This window comes from Leuresthes tenuis, unplaced genomic scaffold, assembly GCF_036924035.1.
Source record: "Leuresthes tenuis unplaced genomic scaffold, fLeuTen1.0.hap1 SCAF_21, whole genome shotgun sequence".
NCBI classification, from domain to species: Eukaryota; Metazoa; Chordata; class Actinopteri; order Atheriniformes; family Atherinopsidae; genus Leuresthes; species Leuresthes tenuis.
In genome coordinates this window covers 3,937,650-3,959,562 of record NW_027325375.1, presented here as the reverse complement: position 1 = coordinate 3,959,562, position 21,913 = coordinate 3,937,650, and the positions used below count along the sequence as shown (strand labels likewise).

The following is a 21,913-nucleotide window of genomic DNA, read 5'->3' as shown; positions in this document are numbered from 1 at the left end:
TGTTCAGCCATAATGGCCTCCTCGACGACCATGAGGAAAATATGACACGTGTGGATTGTGCAGGGATGCATAACACTTTGAACCTTCTGCCTTTGTGGGATGTATGATCAAGACCAGCATATGTCATTTATTTACTTTTTCATTTTTCTTTCTGGGACCTGTGATGGACTGGCTCCCTGTCCAGGGTGTACCCTGCCTCTCGCCTGATGACCGCTGGGATAGGCTCCAGCGCCCCCGCAACACGACCGACGGATTAAGAGGGTATAGAAAATGGATGGATGGATGGATGGATGGATTTTTCTTTCTGTTCTGTCGGTTACATAACAAGACTTTACTAAAACTTTTGTAATTTCCTGGTTGAGTTTAGCAACATTATAATTTAGCTAAGGAAATAAAAATGGACTGAAATGAAGATTAACAAACTGCCCTCTATAAAAGTATGAGCGAGTCTGTATGAGATCATACATCATTCATACTAATATGAGTGAATGGTAATAAGATAAGATTAATTAGGAAATACACAAAAAATGTCCTCCGCATTTAACCCATCCATGTTGGCACCTGTTGAACACACACATGCACAGGGTCACACACTCATGGACACAGATGCCATATGAATTGGGAATAAAATCCTTGAAAGGATTCAATCCTAGCATGTTTGTGGAACTAAACTAAAATGTTAAGTTTCCAGTGTTAACACAAGGTAGCACACCCAAAGCTTCGGGACATGACATGACAGACGTCAATTTCATCCATCTAATTAATTTTGCCAAGGTCAAACAAGCTGGTACATAACAAAAAGTACCAAAAACAATGTAATCATATAAAAACATAATAAATCAAACAAAAAGAGACTTTCAAAATAACAATCTTAACAAGACATCACAGACAGATTAAATCAATGTAAAAGTCATTTGTAGTAGAAAAAAATGGGTCTTCAGCTTTGTCTTAAAAACCCCAAATGAACTTGCCAGTCTAACATCTGATGGAAAGCCTTTCCATAATGTTGGTTCACATAATGAAAATGTCCAGACACCAAGTGTCCTCTTCTTGATCCTTAGGAGCTCCCAAAGACATGTCCCATGAGTATGAAGTGACCGTGTATGTATGTAAGTACACGTACATAAGGCTTCATGACATCAGTTAAAAATCAAAGGTAGAAACGGGACTTTAAAATCTGCTCTAACCTTAACAGGAAACCACTGAAGAGAAACAAGAACAGGGCTAGTGTGATCATAATTAAACAAACTCTTATAGGCAACCATGACAGGAGAGCATCCAACTTAGATGTCACAAAGGCACAGAGAAGAACCTCAGCATCATTGAGTGACAGGATATATATCACCCAAGCAACTCTTCTCAGGTGAAACAAAACTACTCTTGTCACCTCTCTAAAGTTAATGTAAAATAAAACTGTGAAAAACAAGCTAGGAATCTTATTTATGGCATGAGGAACATCAAGAGATATGGAAAGCCGGTCACTCTGATGACTCAAACTTGCGGTCCGATCACTAAATTCTTAGTCTTTTCTAAGTTCAGTAACACAAGATAAGTGTCATTGTTCTGAGCTGAGTCAGATTCAAATTCTGTATACATAGTTACATGTCATCAGCTGATATGGGGAAGTCCAACCCAAAGGACAAACTGCTGATGGGGTTAAAAAGCCAGGTAAACAAGTAGAAGCTACCGCTTCTAGCACAGTTACTAATGATGATTTAAAAAAAATCCCCTGCTGCAGGATTTAATTTGACCATCCACAAGCAAACTTTTTTCTCTCTTACACACCTTCCAGAGCATATACAGTGAACATGCTGGGGTCTCTTGCAGAAACTCTTTCTTGGGAAAGGAGTACTGTTCAAGGTGCAACAGCTCTTCTGGGACTACAACCCAAAAAGAGGAAGTATTGATTAATTCTCTCAATATTAGAAAGCTTCTCAAAGGAGTCCAAGATATCAAACAGTTACTGATTACTGAAGTCAGCGATGTTTACGTGTTAGTGACAAGCAAAAACACCACAAAGAGCACAATTAACATTAAATATGGGAAGAAGATAGAAAACAGGACATGGAAATGGAAATGGAATCCCCAGTCTTCTTGACTGAAGAGAAGAGGGACCATTCGGCTTGTAATCAGTACACAGTTCCATAGCCTGCATCTCTGATGATATTAGTGCTCATGCACCTGGCAATTTGTACATCTGTAAAGGCACCGTCAATGCTGAAGGGTATATTCAGGTTTTAGTGCATCAAATTCTCCCTTTCACATGACTTCTTTTTCAGGTAAGGCTTTCATGAAGCACAACAAAGGAGACCCAGGGCTATTGAGCTGTTAAATCTTATTTCAGACAAATATAGGGCAACATTTCTCTCCCAGAGGTCCAACAACTGGCTCTTCAGACATTGACACTGTCGTTAAAATAAGATGGGTGCTACACAATGGTAAACATGTCCCTATATGTTTGAGACATGTTACTGCTATCAAATTTAAGATAAGCTCCTGTTTTCTTTAAATCATCAAATTTCTCACAATCAACATTTGATTTTTCCTTTGCTCTATCCTGAATAAAATAGTGGTTTATAAGATTTGCTAATCATTTTTGCAATTCTTTAAAAATGCTTGTTGACACAGAATCCCAATTCTTTTGGTATTGGGTATGTGTCAAGGCATAAAAAATTAATTAGTCCTTGCCCGACTCTTACATAACTTGAGACAACAACAGTTGTGTTTATGTGTTTATTTGTTTTTTGTTACAAAAAATAGTTTTTGTTCAAAATTAAACCAAATTGTTGAATAAAGTAGGAAGTCACCATTTTTGCATGAACATCAATTAGGAGGGTAAAAATAGCATTTGATTAGTTTATCATCAGCAAGTGTGAGCACCTCTATAAAAGCAAAAGTTTTGGCCATTTGCTAGTGTGAGACAGTTTGGGCAGTTGAATGTCAAGGCCAGACTGTGCAATACTCAGAGAAAGTGCACAAAATCATACAATTAAAGAAAGACTTTCCAAGTATGGCTTGTTGGGAAAGGTTTCCAGGAGAAATCCTCTTCTCTCTAAAAAGAACATGGCTTTGCAGAGTTGCATCTGAACAAACCACAAAACTTGTGGAATAATCTTAAGACCAAAATTAAGATGGTTGGCCATAATGCACTGGATTACATTCGACAAAAAACAGCCACAGCACATAATCAGTATAACACCTAACACCAGCTGTCAAGCACTGTGGAGAGATAATTTGGGCTCGTTTTGCAGTCATCGGATGGGGGCCCTTGTAGTTCTTGGGTGATCGATGGACTTCTCTGAATACCAAAGTATTCTAGTGTCAAATATGAGGCCATCTGCTGATAGCTAAAGCTTGGCTGAAACTGGATCACACAAAAGAAGTGATCACAAGCACATCAGCATCTACAACAGCATGGCTGAAAAAAGAAAAGAATCAAGGTGTTGCAATAGTCCACTCAAATGTTGTGGTGGGACCCTATGGGAGCTACAGATCTTAGTGAACAGAAACTCCACTGAAAGGAGGAGTGGGATAAAATTGTTCCACAATGATGTGAGAGACTGATATCATCATACAGAAAACGATAGCTTCAAGTTACAAGCAATCAAATTAATTTGTTTTTCTTTTTTTGTTACATAAATAAGAAATGTGCCATATGTGTATCTTAATTGAGGTTGTATTTACCTTATTTAATAGCTGGTAAAGACCAAACTCTTAAAAGTATTTACCCATTTCTTAATTTATTTCTGACATGTCTTGATACACAAAACTGTATAATTGAAAGAGTATGTGTGTTCATTTTTTCCAATCACTGCATATTATGTTGTAGGTACTTACTTCTAAAGATTTCCTTCCATTAAAATGTCATATAATACAGTGGACAGTTGATAGTGACACTGCCAACCAGACTATTTCCAAATGAGTTGATTAGATGTTGTAAATGAATGCATAGACATTGATGAAGATTTTGACACTTTTCTGATATCTTGCAACAGTCAATGTGGGAAACTGCAAAGATGCTCTGGAGCTCTTGTGCAAATAATAATGCTGCACAAGTTGATGAACATAATGGACAACACTGCACACCCATTACAGAACACAGTGGTGGAAGTGTGTTCAGTCAGAGGCATCTTCAGCTCCATTCCAACACAGAACAGTATGGGATCTGTTAGATCCAGAAGAATATAAGTATCTTTCCTGCCAGCACCAACAACCAAATCAATGATAGCTTATGAGGAAAATATTTTAAAAAAGGAATAATTCATTAAAAAAAAAATACTGCAATGATATAATTTTGATTTTCATTTAATCTTTTATTTCATTTCATTGAAAGGTTACATTAATATGACATCTGACTACAGGCATATTCGCTGAGTTTTGAACAAATAAATATTTTTGTGCATACAAACAGCTGGTTGTTAACTCAAAGGAAACCATCTTAGAAAATTGCTAAAATGCTTTAGATCTAGTAACAAAACTTGACGTTTTGAATAAAGGTGCACACTGTACATTTAGAAGAAACATATATAAGGTGTTTTTTTAAATACTGTTTTTTGATAAATTCAGATGAAAATGTGGTTATAGGTTGAGGACTGAGCTTGCGGTAAGAGCAGGGAGAAAAGATCTAGATGGTAAGTCTTAAGGTAGGTTACAAAAAAAAAATTGCCATAACCATAACATTTATGTCAATGTCTGATGAAATTACTGTTGAAAAAAATAAACTCATTTACTTATTTTCTGTTCAGTTTTAGGTGTTTTGTAGCTTTACTGCTTTTTTGTTCACCTTCATAGCTCGAAAACTTTTCATCTGCAGGCAACATCTGTATTCTCATAAGCACAAGCTCATAAGCTAGGAAAAATCCACTGTAAACTACCTTAGTTAAATTTGTCTCTGCTCTGTCTCGTAAATATTTCAAACACAACATACCAGTTTCAAAAGAAACATTGTTTAAGACTATTGGGAGATTAGGATTTCTGAATGTGTGAATATTCATCAGCAGCACTGAGAGAAAGTGTGTACATCCTCACAAGAGACATCCTAAGTGCCCTATATGATAAAAAGGCTTTATATAGACTGGGGGGTAAGAGGGACCCTTTCACAAAAAAGACTCACTCAACAGTACTTTCAGCAAGTAAAACATTTAACGACTGTTGTTTTGAGTAGAAAAGCTACAGTCAGCTTAACAATTTGATTAGTATGTTTTAAAACTTTTTTTAAAACAACTTTCTTAAGCCCTTTTTATTTGGAGGTTTTTTTTTTTTATTATTGTGCCACACAATATCTAAAGCAAACAAATACATGTACTTGTATAATACAAGGCAGCTGGAGGTCAATCTCCATTTGCTCATTAGCCTGTTCTGAGTTTCAGATATGGAGATCGATTTAATAGATTGCAGTTGGCTTTACAGTGGAACGAAAAAGTCTAAACTGTAAACTCATACATTTTAACTGAGTTTTACATATTACCATTCATCTATTTCCATCCAGAGCTGTAAAGAACTTTGGTCTGTGAAACCTCACACATTGCTTAAGGAAAACAAAACCTCACACATTCTTTTAAGGAAACAAAAGAGTTGCATTCATTATACTCAAAGACTCACAATATCATCTATTGAATCATAAATCTCACTAACATTATTAATCCAATTAAAATTATGTTTTCCTCACTACTAACATTGTATACTGGGTGTTAAACCCCTGCTAAGGAAACTAATTAAAGTATTATTGACTGAAGTCAATTTTTTGGCTGAAGTCATCTGCTAAGCAGTTTACAGTTCTGTCCACTTCAGCAGCAGAGTATTGAAAGTGGCTGTGAAATAGATGTAGACGTAACTACAAATACAGATTTAATATTATTTAACAGCTGTCAGGTCTGGATAGGATATTATGCAACATCACATAAGTGCTTCCACAAACTTCCCTCCCTTTTACAAGGCATGTAGTATTCACTTGCCTTTAAGCCAGTACCCATCATGACGCACTACATGCATAAACTGTATATATATATATATATATATATATATATATATATGCATGCCCAGTTCACAGTGGAATCTTTATATCTTTATGTAGTTTTGGCTGATATGCAGCATACTAAAATGGCAGGCTGTGGAATTCACAAACCTTCAACAATCAATGAGCTCCTCCTGACCTTTATAAACATCAATAATAGTATTTCTACCTTTTGGAGAAGTACGGGAAATTTAATTCATCCTCAGACTGGAGTATTTCTCATCTGTGAAAACGGCTGGCTTATGATTCAAGTGTTCAGGAGCTCAACAAAAAGAAAATATTGAGACTAGAAAAACAGCAGAGAAGCACTACAGAGAAGTGCTAGTAGAAGTGAAAAAGAAATAAATCTACTGGAGGTACAACATGACATGATAATCTCTATTCTTCTTTTTCTTAGTAGCATGAACTGAGGTTTGCAAGGCCAATTGCCTTGGGTGGAAAGTCTGAGTGACATTGGTATTCAGAGTGTGCATCCCATTCTGTATTTCCACCCCTGAGTCATGCAGAATGAACCTTCAGCAGCACTAGGTACATGACTTTCCCTCTAACACTAGCACCACTGCTGCTTCTCCACATGGTAACTTGTTAATGTCAAAATTCCCTCTTATCTATCTCTGTCTGTCTCTCTGTCTTCTTATGTCACACACTCAGAGGTGAAAATTTCGACCCCAAGGTCTGACACAATCATACCCTATTGCTTTTCACCCTTGCAGGCCTGGGATATTGACTCTAAAACCCAGAAAGCAGTGACCTTTCATGGGTTTATGAGAAACACCAGATATGCACAACCTCCCCATTCCATGTCAGGCTCCAGGCCTAAATGCATGTAATGTAGTTTACATGCTGCATGACTTAGTAAAGCCTATGTACATAGTTTTTTCTTAACATCTTAGTCGAGATATCTCAAACAGAGGCTTTCTGTTTTACAGTCAACATAAAACAATGAGATGTAGGGTTTTTAGGTATGGTCCTGCAACATGCTTGAGTCGAGGCTACGCACTTCATACTGTCTGAGCCACCTATTTGAATCTTGCATACTTATTGGTGACTCATCTAAAGTGAGCTTGAGGCTTGTGTTGTCTAAAAGGCTTTCTTTCCAATGACAATGTTAGAAAAATGTGATAAAATTGATGGTTTGAGACACAATCCTTTGAGGATCTTTATTTTAATGGCCACTTTGTAAAAATCTAATGTATATACGATGTCATCAACGCTGTCTGTGCCCCTCTCTAATGTGAAGCTTCCAACAGAGAGCATAGGCGAGAAATAGAAGATTATACTCATAATACATAGCAAAGCACTGATGTCCTGCTCTGCCATAAAGACAAAAAGGACACCATTGGATACATCCCTCTATGACATCTCTCCATTTCCCTCCACTCTGTGCCCTAGCTGTTCACTAAAGACAGAAAGAACACAGGGTGGTTCTTCCCATGCACCAAAATAAGTGGCAGACAGAGAGCCAGATGGGGCAGAGGAAATGGAAGAAAGGAAAGTGCTTCTGCACCAGCTGCTAGCCCAAAAAGTGGTTACATTTATATTAGGAAGGAGAGCAGATCAAAGATGCTGCGAGACCATTACACACACGCACATGTGGCCTCTTCTTTTTATGAGACTCCAATGGGTCAGGTGGTAATGACTCCCCTTTCACATTAGAGAGTGTTTAGAGGGCCAAACCTCACAAAGGGGATGGGATGATCAAAGAGGCTGTGGAGCACTGGCCTTGTGTGTTTAGAGACTTTTTTTTTCTTTTTGTTTGGCCACGTGTGTGTGGGTGTGTGTGAAAAGAAACCTCCAGCTCTGATGTACCTCTGGGCAAGAGACCAATGCATGCAAACATATAGCTATATACTTTTAGTTTTTCTGAATCTTGATAATGTGAAAGAGAAAGTAGTGTTATAAGTAGTAAACAAAAAACAGAGTATGGGAAGCCCTTTTGGCTCAACAGTGGGACACATACCATCAGTATATTTGCAGCTATGGTGAAAAGTCTAGCCACCCTCTCTCTTTGGTTCCTGAATCTCTTTGGGTTTCATCCCACAACAGATTATCTGAATAATCAATATTTACAGCTGAGCATGGATGACTATTTAGTTTATATAAAAATCAACGCAATGTTGCTTTTTCTATATTTAAAGCGGTATGATAAAACTGATTCTAGGATGTACACTTAATAGTTACGCTTACGATACTATGCAATACAATAGTATACTATAGTACACTACACTGCACTATACTATCGGTTGAACAGACACAATTCAAGTTCTTGCTTTGGTGACTAAGGAACAACATGCCTTTAATAAAGAATCTCAGGCTACTGTGGAGGGCTGTGTACACTTTTATTGTAAATGTGTATGTATGTGTCCCAAGTTGAGCAAAAGTTCTGTATAAATACATGCAAATAGACCATCATCTGCTTTCTAATCTCTGCAAACCAACATAGTCGACAGGAGCAAGGAGATAACACGAGCTAAAGCTTTTGGGTGCTGCTGCCAAAAATACTCTACTGTGTGGTAATTCCCTGACATCAAAGCACGACTCAAATCACAGCTACTAACACCAAAACAACTGCAGTCGGGGGATGCATCCTTACAAATTATGCAGACATTGCAAATGAAAATGTGTCACCTCCCACAGCGGAGGTTCACCATTGAAAGATGGAAAAAATAACAATGAAAGATACAAATGACAATGGAGCTATCAAATGCTCATGCATATTACCATAAATATCAATTTTTGCTCACTGTGTCAAGCGGATCATAAGTGTCAAGAGTGACCTTCCACCATGATAAAATGCAGCCTTATGATTCTCCATTGAATGAGGTGTAGTTCTACAGTCTCATCACTAAGAGGTGCACTTGTATGAAACTTAATCTCCGCTTCTCTTACCCCCTGCTCCCATGATCTTCCACGGTCACTATTTCTACTGTAGTCAAACTCTTGTAAACCATCCATGACAAACAAAATGCATTACGAAGCAGCATGAAGAAAATTAAAAACCATGCTGAGGTTGAGACTTTCCCTGTCATATATGTACAAATAGAACCTTCTTTAATTATTTGGTGAAGTCATTGATGCTTGGCAAGCGTGCTCTTTCCATCGTAGATTAAGCGGTAATTAATTCATAAAACCTGAAGTAAACTGTCCATTTATCTCAACAACTTTCAAATCCCCATGGATCTTGTCTTCATGCCATCAATCTTAACAACAACGTTCATTACGTTTCAAGTCTCAAATTGAGTTTGATACCAGTGATTGCAGTATAGGCACGTTTGCGCCGCCCCACATAGACGGGGGTTTCCCTGCTGTGTTTGGAGGGTATTTCCCATGGAAGGTGTCTGCCTAACAGTGATCACCGCTACGGAATGGTCACCTGTTTTTTGAAAAACAGAGGTGATAATGGCCTACTTACCATATTGACTTCTGATACCATGTCTATACTTGCTATGTCTATATTCATTCCAACTCCAACCGGAGGACCTGGGACGGATAAAAAAAAAGAGGAAGAAGAAGAAGATCCGTAAGCAAAGGGAATACTGCAGATCAGAATCAGCCCGAGTAAATAACTGACATGTCTTTTATCACAAGCGGCATTTTATGATTGAAGCTTTATAATGAGCGCGTGAAGCGAACAGAGATATAACACTTGTGATTTTAACTGTCAGCCGGTTGGCAGTCCACAGCGCTCATTTGGGCTGGATTTAGATGCGCCGACCTGCGGTGAAAGTAGAATCCCCCAAAAAGTTAACATTAAATCACGGACCCTGCCTAAACTGGGACATGATATGAAAACGACTGAGTAATCAATTGTCTATGATTCCCACGGAGATGCTCTGGGAGATGTCTGACACGTTTTGTATTTTAGTAATTTTTCACATGAAAAAAATGAACTGGTGCAATTTCATCGTTCGCGTTCATCATTGAGCCACATCACTCATGTCCGGTTCTTTTGGCACATTTAACGACAATGTGTCAAAAGACAAGGGCAACTAAGCCGATGATAGCAGTCCCTTTTACTTTCCGAAATTAACCAAGTTGAAATATCGACAATTGTTGCATTAAATTAAACACTGGACTATTACCGGCTGACAGTGCTTAACCTGGAACAGAGCTGGTGATAATAAGAGTTAATTTACCTCCGAAATCTGGCCTCAATCGTATATCATAACCTTTCAACAATCTATCCACCGTTTCTTTGACCAAAGGCATATTGCTAGGGTCATTGACACCGACACTATGAAGGAAAAGAGAGAAAAAAGGAGAACAGTAGATTTACAGTAGATTTACAAATGAGACAATGTTGTATCGTGAGTGTCCAAGTATTTTCCATGCCGTTTGTAACACAGGCACACTTAGTAAAATGAGTGGAGCATCCGCCGACCCTTTCACTTACCTTTGTGTGCGCACCACAGCTACTACGAAGGGGAACAACCAGACTCCAGCTGTCCTCATTCCTCTTAGCCTTAACACCACCATTCTTAAAATTTGTTTCTTTTTTTTTTTGGTTTGTTTTCGTGAAGATGGACGAGGTCTAACTTATTCTTGCCTGTGCAGTAATTCCAATACCGGGCGCATGCGTATTCCCCACCACAACATCAAGGAGCAGCACTGCTGCTGCTGATGGTTGTGGCACATCCAGACACGGAGACAATTTAAAGGAGAATAATGACTTCAAGTTACTTAGGAGCATACGGGGGTCTCCCTGTTTTTGTACACCCTGTGTGAATGTTTGAGAAGGGGCAACACTTAAGGGATCTGCGGTGGTTTGAAACTACGGGAGAAAATTGGAACACGTGGGTGGGGTTGTTTCATTCCCTCTTTTGAGACCTGTCAGCCAACTTGTCTGGTCGATGAGCAAGGCACTCACTCGAGGGGTAGGGGGTGTGGGATTCCAGCTGAAGTTTGAGTTGAGGTGACTCCGCGTGTAGCCTATATTATAGAGCCCTGTAACAATATTTATAAAGCTAAGCACTACTATCGCGGAAGAAGAAAACTAAAACGTCTGTTGTTGTTGTCTTTGTGAGATGAGTTCTTCTATCCTTAATGCTTGGGAGTTGGGGAAGAGTGTTGATTTTGGTTTCAGCACTACGGACAAAGAAACTACTCGTCCACTGAATCCATTCGGGCCCATAGAGTAACAGTGCCCATGTACCGCCTCAGGGTTGGAAGAGGGTTGGATGGAGCAGAGCTGGCTGCACCGAAGATTGCAACTCAGCACATCTCTCACAGCCATGCACGCTTGTGGTCAACTTTACGCACTAGTAAGCAGGATGAACGCCGCTCTGTGAACTTGGACTTGAATCGTCATGGATAAATTGGGATCGGAGGCGGATGCTGGACCAGTACGCCCTGTTAAAGGTCCTAGCAACTACTCCTCAGTCTGTGAGAGGAGGGGAACGGAAGCAACGCTACCATAAAGCTGCTGAGTGCTCTCTACTTTAAATGCATACTTAAAAGCTCTCATGTAAGACTATTGATCTGCTCACATTAAAATATAGATTCCACTGAATTATAGATATGGATCCAATTACATAATATGTTTATTTTGACCTGATGGGGGCGCCCTAATTAAAATCAGTGCCAAAATCAAGCACAAATTAAAATTAATAATAATCCGTTTTGTGTTTAAACTACCATCGGATAAATGTATGTGCATGAGATGGATTGTCTTTGCATTTTATTTGATATACTGATATAGTTTTCCAGATTCAAACCACCATATACATTATAAACAACCATTGTGCTTCAGTTTTTATTTTAAACTACAGTGTGGCAAACAGGATGTGTTTATTCGTTAACAAGACTTGTAGCACAATTAAAGGACAGCTATAACCACGGAAAAAGAGGAAGTAAACAGAGACACACTCATAAACTCAACGATCTTGTGGTCTGGATCATCAAGAGAGAACACTGTATCTTGAAACACAGTGACATGATGCATTGCTTATGCCATTAGGAGATTACTGTGCAGCCTGTACAAAGTATTGATGGTGCAGTTTTATATAGTGTGCAAACACATATGTATAAGATGAAGAGATTCTGGTGTTGAATTTTTGTAATATCTTGTCACCAAAGAGTGGGCACCAAGAGCAGATTGAGCTCCTGTAAATGGCTGTGTCTGCTCCAAGGTATGCAGTTAGATCAGCTCATTCAATTTGTTTAATTGTTTCTGAGTATGCCTGCCAACATGTTTTATATCCATCATCTAATCAGACACACAAGGGCTATCAGGGTCAAACCAAGTAGTATTTCATCATGCATATGTGACTGAGTTGTGTTTGGGACTGCATGAAAGAGGCTTGACTGGTGGATGAAGTGGCTTTTATTTGCCTGCACAATGGGTCAGCAAACAAAGCGTAAATACGATGGGCGTATATATGACATCCACCTTGATAGAATATGACATTGATGGTTGCACTGTGAAATCAAATGAAAGTAGCAACTCAAAAAAAAAAATATATAATATGTATAAAAACATTACGCTACCTCTATGTATAAGAAACTGTAAATATCACGCTTAATGAGAAAATAGAAAACATATATTATGTGGTGCAAATGTGACTTTTGATTGATTTCTTTATCGTGGACCCATAATAGTCCATCCTACCTGCAGTAGAATCTCCCACAGTGCAACTTATGTGCATTCATAATCAAAGTGTTGACCCATTTATGCAGCATTAAACATACATATTTAACAAAGAACTTTGTTACACATACACAGATTTTAGTCATGATTTGCAAGTCAATGTAAAGTTTGGTTATGAGCTATACGATGGACATTGTCACTAACAATCAGGGTTTTACATACCATGAAATCTCTTTGACCATTGTATATCAGATTTTCCTTTTATTCATGAAAGGGTGAACAGATGGTGCACTCATACAATACTTTGCCAGTGAAACCTTCTAATGTCAACATCCATTTAAGATTGAAACTGAGGCAAGCAAACAGATGTTTTGACCTGTTCTGCTGTTGTTAATGCCTCATTTGCTCAATTGTTTAACATTCCCAAAAGGGTTCCTGCTCTTCTTTTCCCTCTCCCCATCTATGTGTTTTTGCATCTTTGCACTAAAAGGAATATAATGTCTGCTTTTCTGAGCCCATTAATAAAACGCCATACATTTCAGCCAGCACAATATTCAGCTATTCAGCTGTGGTTTGTGTCAGTAATCAAGAGAATTTTTGCTGGCATCTTTGCAAGATGATGGAAAACATGTATGTGACAGGAACCTTGTGATCCTGCTTTGTGTGTATATCTGTGAAAGCAAGAGAAGACTGTATACACAAAAAACTCATCTCAGTTAATCATCTGTCATGATAATGACTTTTTTTGCAATATGAGGAAATGCTTCATTAATGTCATAAGAAGACATATGTTTGGTGTATATTTGGACATAACATAGAATCTTAAAATCTTAAAAAATGAGACATTGGTTTAGTTTTCTGTCACCACATTTTAATTTGTTTTGTGACGAATAAATAAGAACGTGCACCTCACAGCTCCAAACTCAGTGCCTCATAGAAGAGTGGAAAAACACTTTGGAGCTCAATTTGTGATTTTATTCTTTACAACTTATAAAAGTGTAATTTGCTACAGATATAGATTCACATCCATCATGACTATGATTGCCTATAATTCTACATCAGCCCACTATAAGTCAAAATTAGTAATGTTTCTGTAGTTAAATCTTGCTAAAGCTATTTCAACACCTCTCTACATACTTGCATACTAATAAAGCCAGCGCGATCAGCTTTTTTTTATCAACACATTTCAGGCATATGTGGAGCGATGGTGGTAAGGGAAGTGGGTTGATTATCATGCAGTGCTTAATAAACCTCTACTGCTTGTGGTCTTACTGTGGAGTTTGCACCTGGCCTGTTCTCAGCAGGTAACACCTCCCATGGACTAACACTCTGATACCCATCCAGCCCTGCAAGGTTGGACTGGCAATTTGCCAAAGTACATGGCCCAAATAAGTGCTGTAATTGCATCCACTTAGTGTAGCTCTTCTAAAAGTACATTACCTGTCAACTAAAAAATTTCCAGCAACATACATCTAAGGAGTGACAGTAACAAATATAGCATTTACAATTTGATCAGACACAGTTTGTCAGCCATTAATCAAGATTGCACTCTGCCTCCCCTGTAATTAAAATACCTCTATGTATTTCTCTTTTTTGTATGTTGTAATTACAGCACTGACACTACTGATTTGAGTTCCTTAACCAAGCAGGGATCCCTATTAGGTGCTAAAGTGAACAAGTTGAGTAAATCCTTAAATCATGATTAACACTCTGAAAGTACACCCCAATTTGGCCTATTTTCTTTTTTTTTTACTACAGGTTATTCAAACTTTTTTTTTTTATTTTTACAATTTAAACCAGACCTAAAGAATGGAAAAATAAAATCAGTTCTCCATATACCAATATTTTGAACCAATTATCCAGTCTAAGATTGACATAACTGACCAACCAATCAACCCCTCCAAACTATTTGATGAAATCCTGATAAGTCACATCATCTGAAATGTCTTCTATACTATCCATCCATCCATTTTCTATACCCGCTTAATCCGTCGGTCGGGTATCCCAGCGGTCATCGGATACACCCTGGACAGGTCACCAGTCCATCACAGGGCCACACAGAGACAAACGAGACAAACAACCAAGCACATGCTCACACTTACTCCTAAGGATAATTTTAGAGTCACATATTAACCTAACATGCATGTTTTTGGACAGTGAGAGGAAACTCTCTTCTATACTATACTATACTATACTATACTATACTATACTATACTATACTATACTATACTATACTACACTATACTATACAATACAAAATTATATCAAAATTAAACAACACTTTTCCAACCTCGAATGGCAGGTTTTCCTTAGTTCTTATCTGCCTCTCTCTACAGACCCTTCTCACTTCTTTCAGTGTATGTTCTTTCCATATCCCCCATCCTGCCATTCTGCCCACTGGATGTTCTCAGACTTTCTTGACATTTTTTTTCCCTTGAACATAGTCTGGATATAGATGGACATATTCTCTAGGTCTGATCAATGGAGTAGTTGAGTGAGATAATTCTCTTTAACATCCAGCAAGGGGCGACTCATTTTATAGCAAAAATAACTGAGCCATAAGCAGTTGTGTATAAGTCTGTGGAGAATTTTTACTACTTATTTCTCAATTTACTACGTAAATAAAGGTTTTCCCGCCGAGTTTATTGGGTAGTTTCATGCATTAATTAATGCAGCATGGAGTTTCTTTGTAAATCATGGTCTAACTTAGAGTCTATAAGGACTACCTCTGGTTTTGACAGAAAGCTGTCATATTCTCTCAGCTTTTGTACAAAAAAAACAATGTCAACAAACTGTATCAGGTCTCCCGCATCTGAATCTGTGTCTTATTCTTTGTAAGACTATTCACCTAAGAGCACAAGTTGTGATAGTATGGTGTATGCAAAAAAACGAAAATGAACTTTAGTAGTTGTCATGTACCCACACATTCACCTATGTGTAGAAAACACTTCTTTAAGATTTGACTAAGAATTCTCAATTGGTACATCCCTGACTCTACGCTTTCACCACATTAACTAGCCTCTTGCTTTGTACTGTTCCTGTGCTGACTAGCCACCAGCCTGCCAGATATCTGTTTCCTTAAGCTCTTGAACCACTAATGTTGTATCAGGTCCAATCTCTTTGTTGTCAAGCTACTTGCAAGATTCCACCTCGGGCAAGTCCCGAAATTGTGTTTTCTATCAAATCCAGCACCCCTATTATTACACTGGAGCCACCCTGTGGTAAGGACATCAAGAGGAAGCAAGTTTCACTCCAATATTGTGCCTCTCAGCCGTCAAGTTCCAATCCAGCACCTCATTGTCACTGCTCTCCAGCATTATGGAGGTTGTGCTGCCAGACATATTGGCTAAAGTCCTTCGGTCAGAAGTCAAGATGACTGATGTCATTTTTTGATCCTGAGTTAGTTGCTGCCCGGTTTGCTTCTGAGATTCCTGAATTCAAATGCTGTCAGTTTTTGTCTCTTGTGTCATCCCATACTGTTGCTGTGGTCAGCCAATGCCAAGTCCAGTCCCTTTCCACAGTGATGTGAAGACTGTTCCTTTGTTAGCCCACCACTCACCTGTCCCTGAGTTGACATACTCAAAGACTGTTTATAAATCCAGAGAAATAATCCCAGTTCCTGAGTCCAACAGTTCTGTAGTCTGAAGTGGCTGAGGTTTATCACCTCTGTTGCTGTATATGATCAAACAACCACCTCTCGTGTTTTTTTTGTCCAATTTTATCATTTATAATGTTTATGTATTTTTAATCAGTCCATACTCTGCTATCAACTGTAATTGCACTCCTTCCATTTCTGCCCACCTTTACTGGAAGCATGACTGCCCATCAGTACTGCTTTAAAAGTTCCCTGGACGTGTCCTAGACTACACAGTTTCATTGCAATATCCAATACAACCACAGGGCTACTGACCAGGAATCCCAACTGTCCCAAGCAAAATGTAGTGACAATGATTTTGACCTCTGAAATGTAGAAAAGCAGGATAAACGAAGTCCATCAGCCAACCTTTATGCCTCATTACCTTCTTTATACCAGAAGAGGCGCCACCTGCTACCTCTTCAAGGTTGCAGTGTCCTTCTCTGCTTGGCTCGCACCAAAACAGCAGATAGTTGGCCAATTCCATGCCCATCTCCACACTCTGTTTCTCTTCATCACTTTCTCCGTCACTTTCACCCTGTCCCTGACAGACGTTGGTCATCGTTGCCAGAACTGCTGACAGACGTCCAGGGTGAGTGTCAGCTTTGGCCACAGTCGGATGGTGGAAAGATGGAGGGAGGGATAGAAGAGTGGAAAGAAAGATTGAATCATGGTTTCTGCCAAAAGCCCCTCTTTTGGTACCTTGGCATCAGAAGTGGTGATTAGACTGTGACACAGGATGATAACACTGTAGTTGGCCTCTAGTGTTGCTGTTCCATTGAGCCACCTGCAGATTCTAAAGATCAAGAGCTCCTGTGACGTAATGAAGCTGACACTCCATGCCATTCAAAGTGGTGCTTTGGGATAACAGCTTTGTAAACATGAGAGACTTGTTCCCATACAACAGATGTTATTCTGACCATACAAAACCAAACTCTAAATTCAACTTTCTTAGAAAAAAATATGCAGCAATCAGTAAAATAGTGCTTTATCGTGTGGAATAAGAAATATGTTTAAGAGAAACTATCTTTGACAATCACCAGCTGTCTAATCAGGTCAACGCAGTTTCAAGACAGAGCTCTGCAGAGTTCACAGAGTGCCACCTCTGCATGCTCACTGACTTTAAGTTGACATTGATATATTTTTTTTTCCAGAAGTGGTAACCATAGAGATAGATACTAATGCTCTATTTGTGTCTGTGCTAAAGGAGCACAATCATATGCACTGCATTGTTTCTGAAAGAAAAATATACTATATTAGCACTAGTTCAGTGCTTGATATGTTTAATGATTAAAAATAAATCATGGGACGCATGCATCTCTTTCCTTTCATGTTAGAGGGTTAGTGTCATTAGTTTTAATGTTTACTTCTGAGACTTGGAGTGCCCAAATGTTTTTGTGAAATGGGCATAGGGATTTGTTAGTTTGTTAGTATTAATTATGATGAGAGAGGAAATCCAGCTTCAATACAAAACAGGTATTTTGTACTCTTTTAAATATTTTAAAGTAGAATCATAAAGGAAAGTGACATCTTATCAGCAGTCATGTAGTAAAAGAGACATTTTCTTGATTTAGCAAATAATTGATTATGGTTTTGAAAACTGTAAAACTGTAAAACTCAACAAAATTAGGGAAAATAATGCATAAACAAGCTTTCCAGCCTTCGTGGAAAAAATAAGCCATAGTGGTTGCTCACAATGCGTGATACTAAGAACATTCAGCTGTAAGAAGTTTAACAAAGCAAACAAAGCACATTCCTCCACATAAAACTAGTCATAACACCACACAGAAATCACAGTTATATTGAAGTCTCAAAATTGCAGTACTTTATTTTTTTTTAGTTAGTTAGTTAGTTAGTTGATAAAAGCATCAATAGGGAAACAAGGAAAAATCCCCTTTAGAAAGTATCTAAACAATTTCATGTAAAACTGTTTATATTTAATTTAATTCATTATATTGACTTTCAGTGTTTCATTCCCACCCTCTTTACAGCAGGCAGCTGGCAGTTCTCCAGAGCAGTTCATTGTGAAGCATCTGGCTGCAATTAGGTAAGAGGTCAAGTCTTTTCTCAAAATCAACTTTTCATCTTACTATGGTATGGTTCTGTCTCCATGGAAACTGCAATGGAAATGTTCCTAATGTACAATCTGATGGAGGTGGTGCAGCGGCAGAAATTTTACTCGACAACTGCTTGCGCACAGTGTTGTGGATGTGTGACTGTGGGGGCTGAGAACGAAAGCAGAAAGGCACAACCAGTCTGAGTTCAAAAGTTTTCAGACAACCAAGTTTAATGAAAGTGTTATGCAGTGGTTTCAATAACTTGAATTTTCTGAAGCAGGAGGATTTAGTAGCCCCTATATTAACATTGCTAAATCAGTCCTAACTTTTGGCCTTACCTTCCCACACTGATTGAAACTCACAGTTACAAAAGCTTAATTCTCTCTTCACCTTAAATCTAATGAAAGTGTTCAAGTTACTTCTAGAGGCAATAACCAGAGATCCCTCCTCTTTCTATTTTTGTGAACATATTTAGTTCTTAATAGTCTCAACACACACACACACTCAGTCACATAGCACCACACATGCTGTTTCTTCTACTCTAAGTCGTTACCATAGATACCACATGGTGAGGCTCATGAAGTACAGTGGGTCCATCTCACGTGGGAGAAATCATGTATTTATAGAAGCATTGTGGTGGGGCCAGAAATGAGTTGAGACAAAGCACTTTTTTGAGTAATAACAGTGGATGAAGTGAAGCAGACTGAAAGGAACATTGTCAGTAGAGACTTTAGAATGTCTGTGTGTATGTGCTTTTGTGTAATTTAAAAAAAATAGTCTAACACAAGAGCTATCCATGGTGCTGAACTTAATGTACAGTAGAACATTTAGAATATTATCATTTAGAACAAGTACTATGTTTCTCTCTGCCTTTTCTTTCTATAGCTTCTTCTGTCCATGTGAGCACACTTTCCTGAATACCATAGTCATATTTCATCTTCCAAGGCAACTTTTATAACCACAGGGACATACTGCTTTATTCTGGTTCTGCAATCTAAGAACTCTTGATACCCCAAAGTGTCAGCAAGTTTTAAGAAGTTTCTTTCAATAATCTGCAAGCTTTGCATCCAACTCCTAATGAGGCTGTTACATGTGTTACGGGGAATCAAATACAGAGTGAAAATCATGACATATTCAATTAAACCCATTTTTGTCGAATAATGAACTGATTAACAAACTCCTACTTGAAGGCATTTTTTCTATATCAAAACACACTGGATTTTGAAGTGGGTCCCCTTATCTTCCAAGTAATTTTACTTCTTAAAATGACATAATTGAATTGCCTCCCACCCTAGCGTATGAGGTGTATTGTTCTCACAGAATGAGGCATACCTAATTGCAATCCATCATAATCACTGTGCCTTTTTCATCTCAGTTGAGAGCTTAAGTCGAATGAATGGTTAAGTGATTATATTTTGTGGAAATATTGTCTGTTAAATTTAATGACTTCCCATTATTTGAAACTGCTCACTTGACATGGGCTTTAAAAACCTAATGACCAATTACAATGAAAGTATGAACTGGACCAGATGAAACTGACAATGAAATGTCAGAGCATGTTCGCTACAGCAGGATAATCAATAAAACTGGTTAAAAGGTTCACCAAATCTGACTGTTATCATTGCTGATTTTCAGGTTGTAAGATTAATACTTGTCTTATATAAAGATCTGAATTTACATGGCTCCCTATTTAGCTGCTTTAACTATCTGCTCCACCACTCCCAGCATCACTGGCTGTGGATGTTTGGATTAGATAGAGACTTATAGTAATTCAGTCAGGATGTGAGCAGTTTCAGAACTGTCTGAAGTCACTTAGTATGTCTTTCAGCCATTTAGGGAACACACTTTGCAAGTAAGCACACCAGTAGCACACTAGGCAATACTTGATTCCTGCACACACTTCTCTTCTCAGTGTCGTACTTCAGTTGTGTGAATATTGAATAGATTATCTGAATTAGTGATATCTGACAAGTAGAGATTAGAACTATCTGTACTGCTGTGTCCATTGCTTCTTCCAGCTGCCAGCTAAGCTCTATATCATGCAAGCATATGTGTTTGTGCATGTGCCTGTTTACGCTATATATATGAGCCTCTACATTCTCGTAATATTGGAGCTATTGCTAAGCACACTAAGTGCATTCACTTCAATGAAAAACAAACAAAAAAATGGCTTTTTGTCAAGGATCATTCACAATATAAGCTTGTGCGAACAAAGAGAATGAGGTCAGAAGCCTCTCATGGTCAACACACTCTGGTTGGTCAGATGGCTCGACAGGATCAAGATGATTATGACATTGAGGTCAGATGGAAACTGTCAATGATCCACTTCTAATACAGTACTACCTCCATGACTTATGCTATATCTACTGCCTCTTTTGCTTTTACTTTGTTGATGCTGCATCTGTATCTGCCATCGGCACAGAGCCACTGGCAATTATAACATTATTGATTTAAACTAATGTTGATGCAATAATGGAAATGGACTGGAAAGGATTAAATCGAAAGTTGCTCATTTTCCATCCCAATATTAACAGCAAAGTTGGTGCTATGTTTCATATTCTCTATAGCGTTACACCAGGCTACAACAGGCTATTTTACTGTAACTTTGAAGGAATCCATATGAAACATATATAAACAGAAAGCAACTTTTTTTCATATTTATGCTATGTGGTTTCAAATCACATTTTGAGATCATTATATAACTTGTGTTTTGAGTACAAAGAGAGCAGTGTTGAGGGATTATGTTGCGCAATCAGTCTTCACATTTTAATGCTGTCAGAAGAAAATCCTATATTTTCTCTCCCTTATATGAATTATTGATAATATGACTATGATACCACTTATAATGAAATAGTAATGCTACACTGCAAGAAAATATTCTACCTCATTGATCGCTGAAGATATGAAACTACAAAAGACTTGGTGAAGTTGGTCGAGAGCATTCGATTCTTTTTTTCTCTATTGTAGGAAATCTTATCTTTTTTTTTTAAGTTCAGCCTATGTTCAACACAGGAGTTATGATAAGCCTTTTTTCCACAGTATTGCTAGTGGTACAGTGACCATACACAGTGGTTGTGTTACCTTTATCAGGAACCCATAGATTGAATGACAACTGTATTTTACATTACATAAAAAAACAAAAGTGCAGATAACTGGATGAGCCACTGAAAGCTCAACACACCAGTAAATATGATGCAATTTTACCAGTTGTGTTTTCCCAAAAGAAAAAAAAAAAGATGTCAGTTTGGGGTAGCTGACTTTGACAGTACTGTATGTCCCCCTTGTTCTTGGCCTGTTGAATTTGGACATGCACTAAATGCATCTACCACCCACTCCACTCAACCACCCAGCCACTATATGAATCATGCTTCATTTCTAGTAGCAATTCTCTTTTTTTTTGTTTTAGTAAGTCTAGTGCTTTCACACATGTGAAGACAAATACTAACGTGTACACACACGTAACAAAAGCTGAGAGAGTAGCAAATATTCTTTAAAAGGGATGCTTCATGCAAAAAGGTCTCTGAGTATATTGTCCATTGATATGATCGTGCTATATCTGGGTAAGCTTCCTCTTCTTCTCCACCCTGTCTCTCTCCATCGCTCCCCTCCAGCCTCTCCTAGCA

General features: G+C 38.2%; 1 protein-coding gene across 1 annotated transcript in view; it reads right to left on the bottom strand.

Moving 5' to 3' along the window:
* The window catches only part of LOC140280076 (gamma-aminobutyric acid receptor subunit beta-2-like), a 71,093-nt gene extending 60,382 nt beyond the window's left edge, over window positions 1–10,711 (bottom strand). Inside the window, exons 1-3 of the mRNA XM_072375340.1 lie at window positions 10,407–10,711; window positions 10,150–10,247; window positions 9,426–9,493 (exon numbers count right to left, since the gene is read on the bottom strand). Coding sequence (XP_072231441.1) covers window positions 9,426–9,493; window positions 10,150–10,247; window positions 10,407–10,489 — 249 coding nt within the window. The 5' untranslated portion in view covers window positions 10,490–10,711. The remainder of the gene's footprint in view (window positions 1–9,425; window positions 9,494–10,149; window positions 10,248–10,406) is intronic.
* Window positions 10,712–21,913: the final 11,202 nt, after the last annotated feature.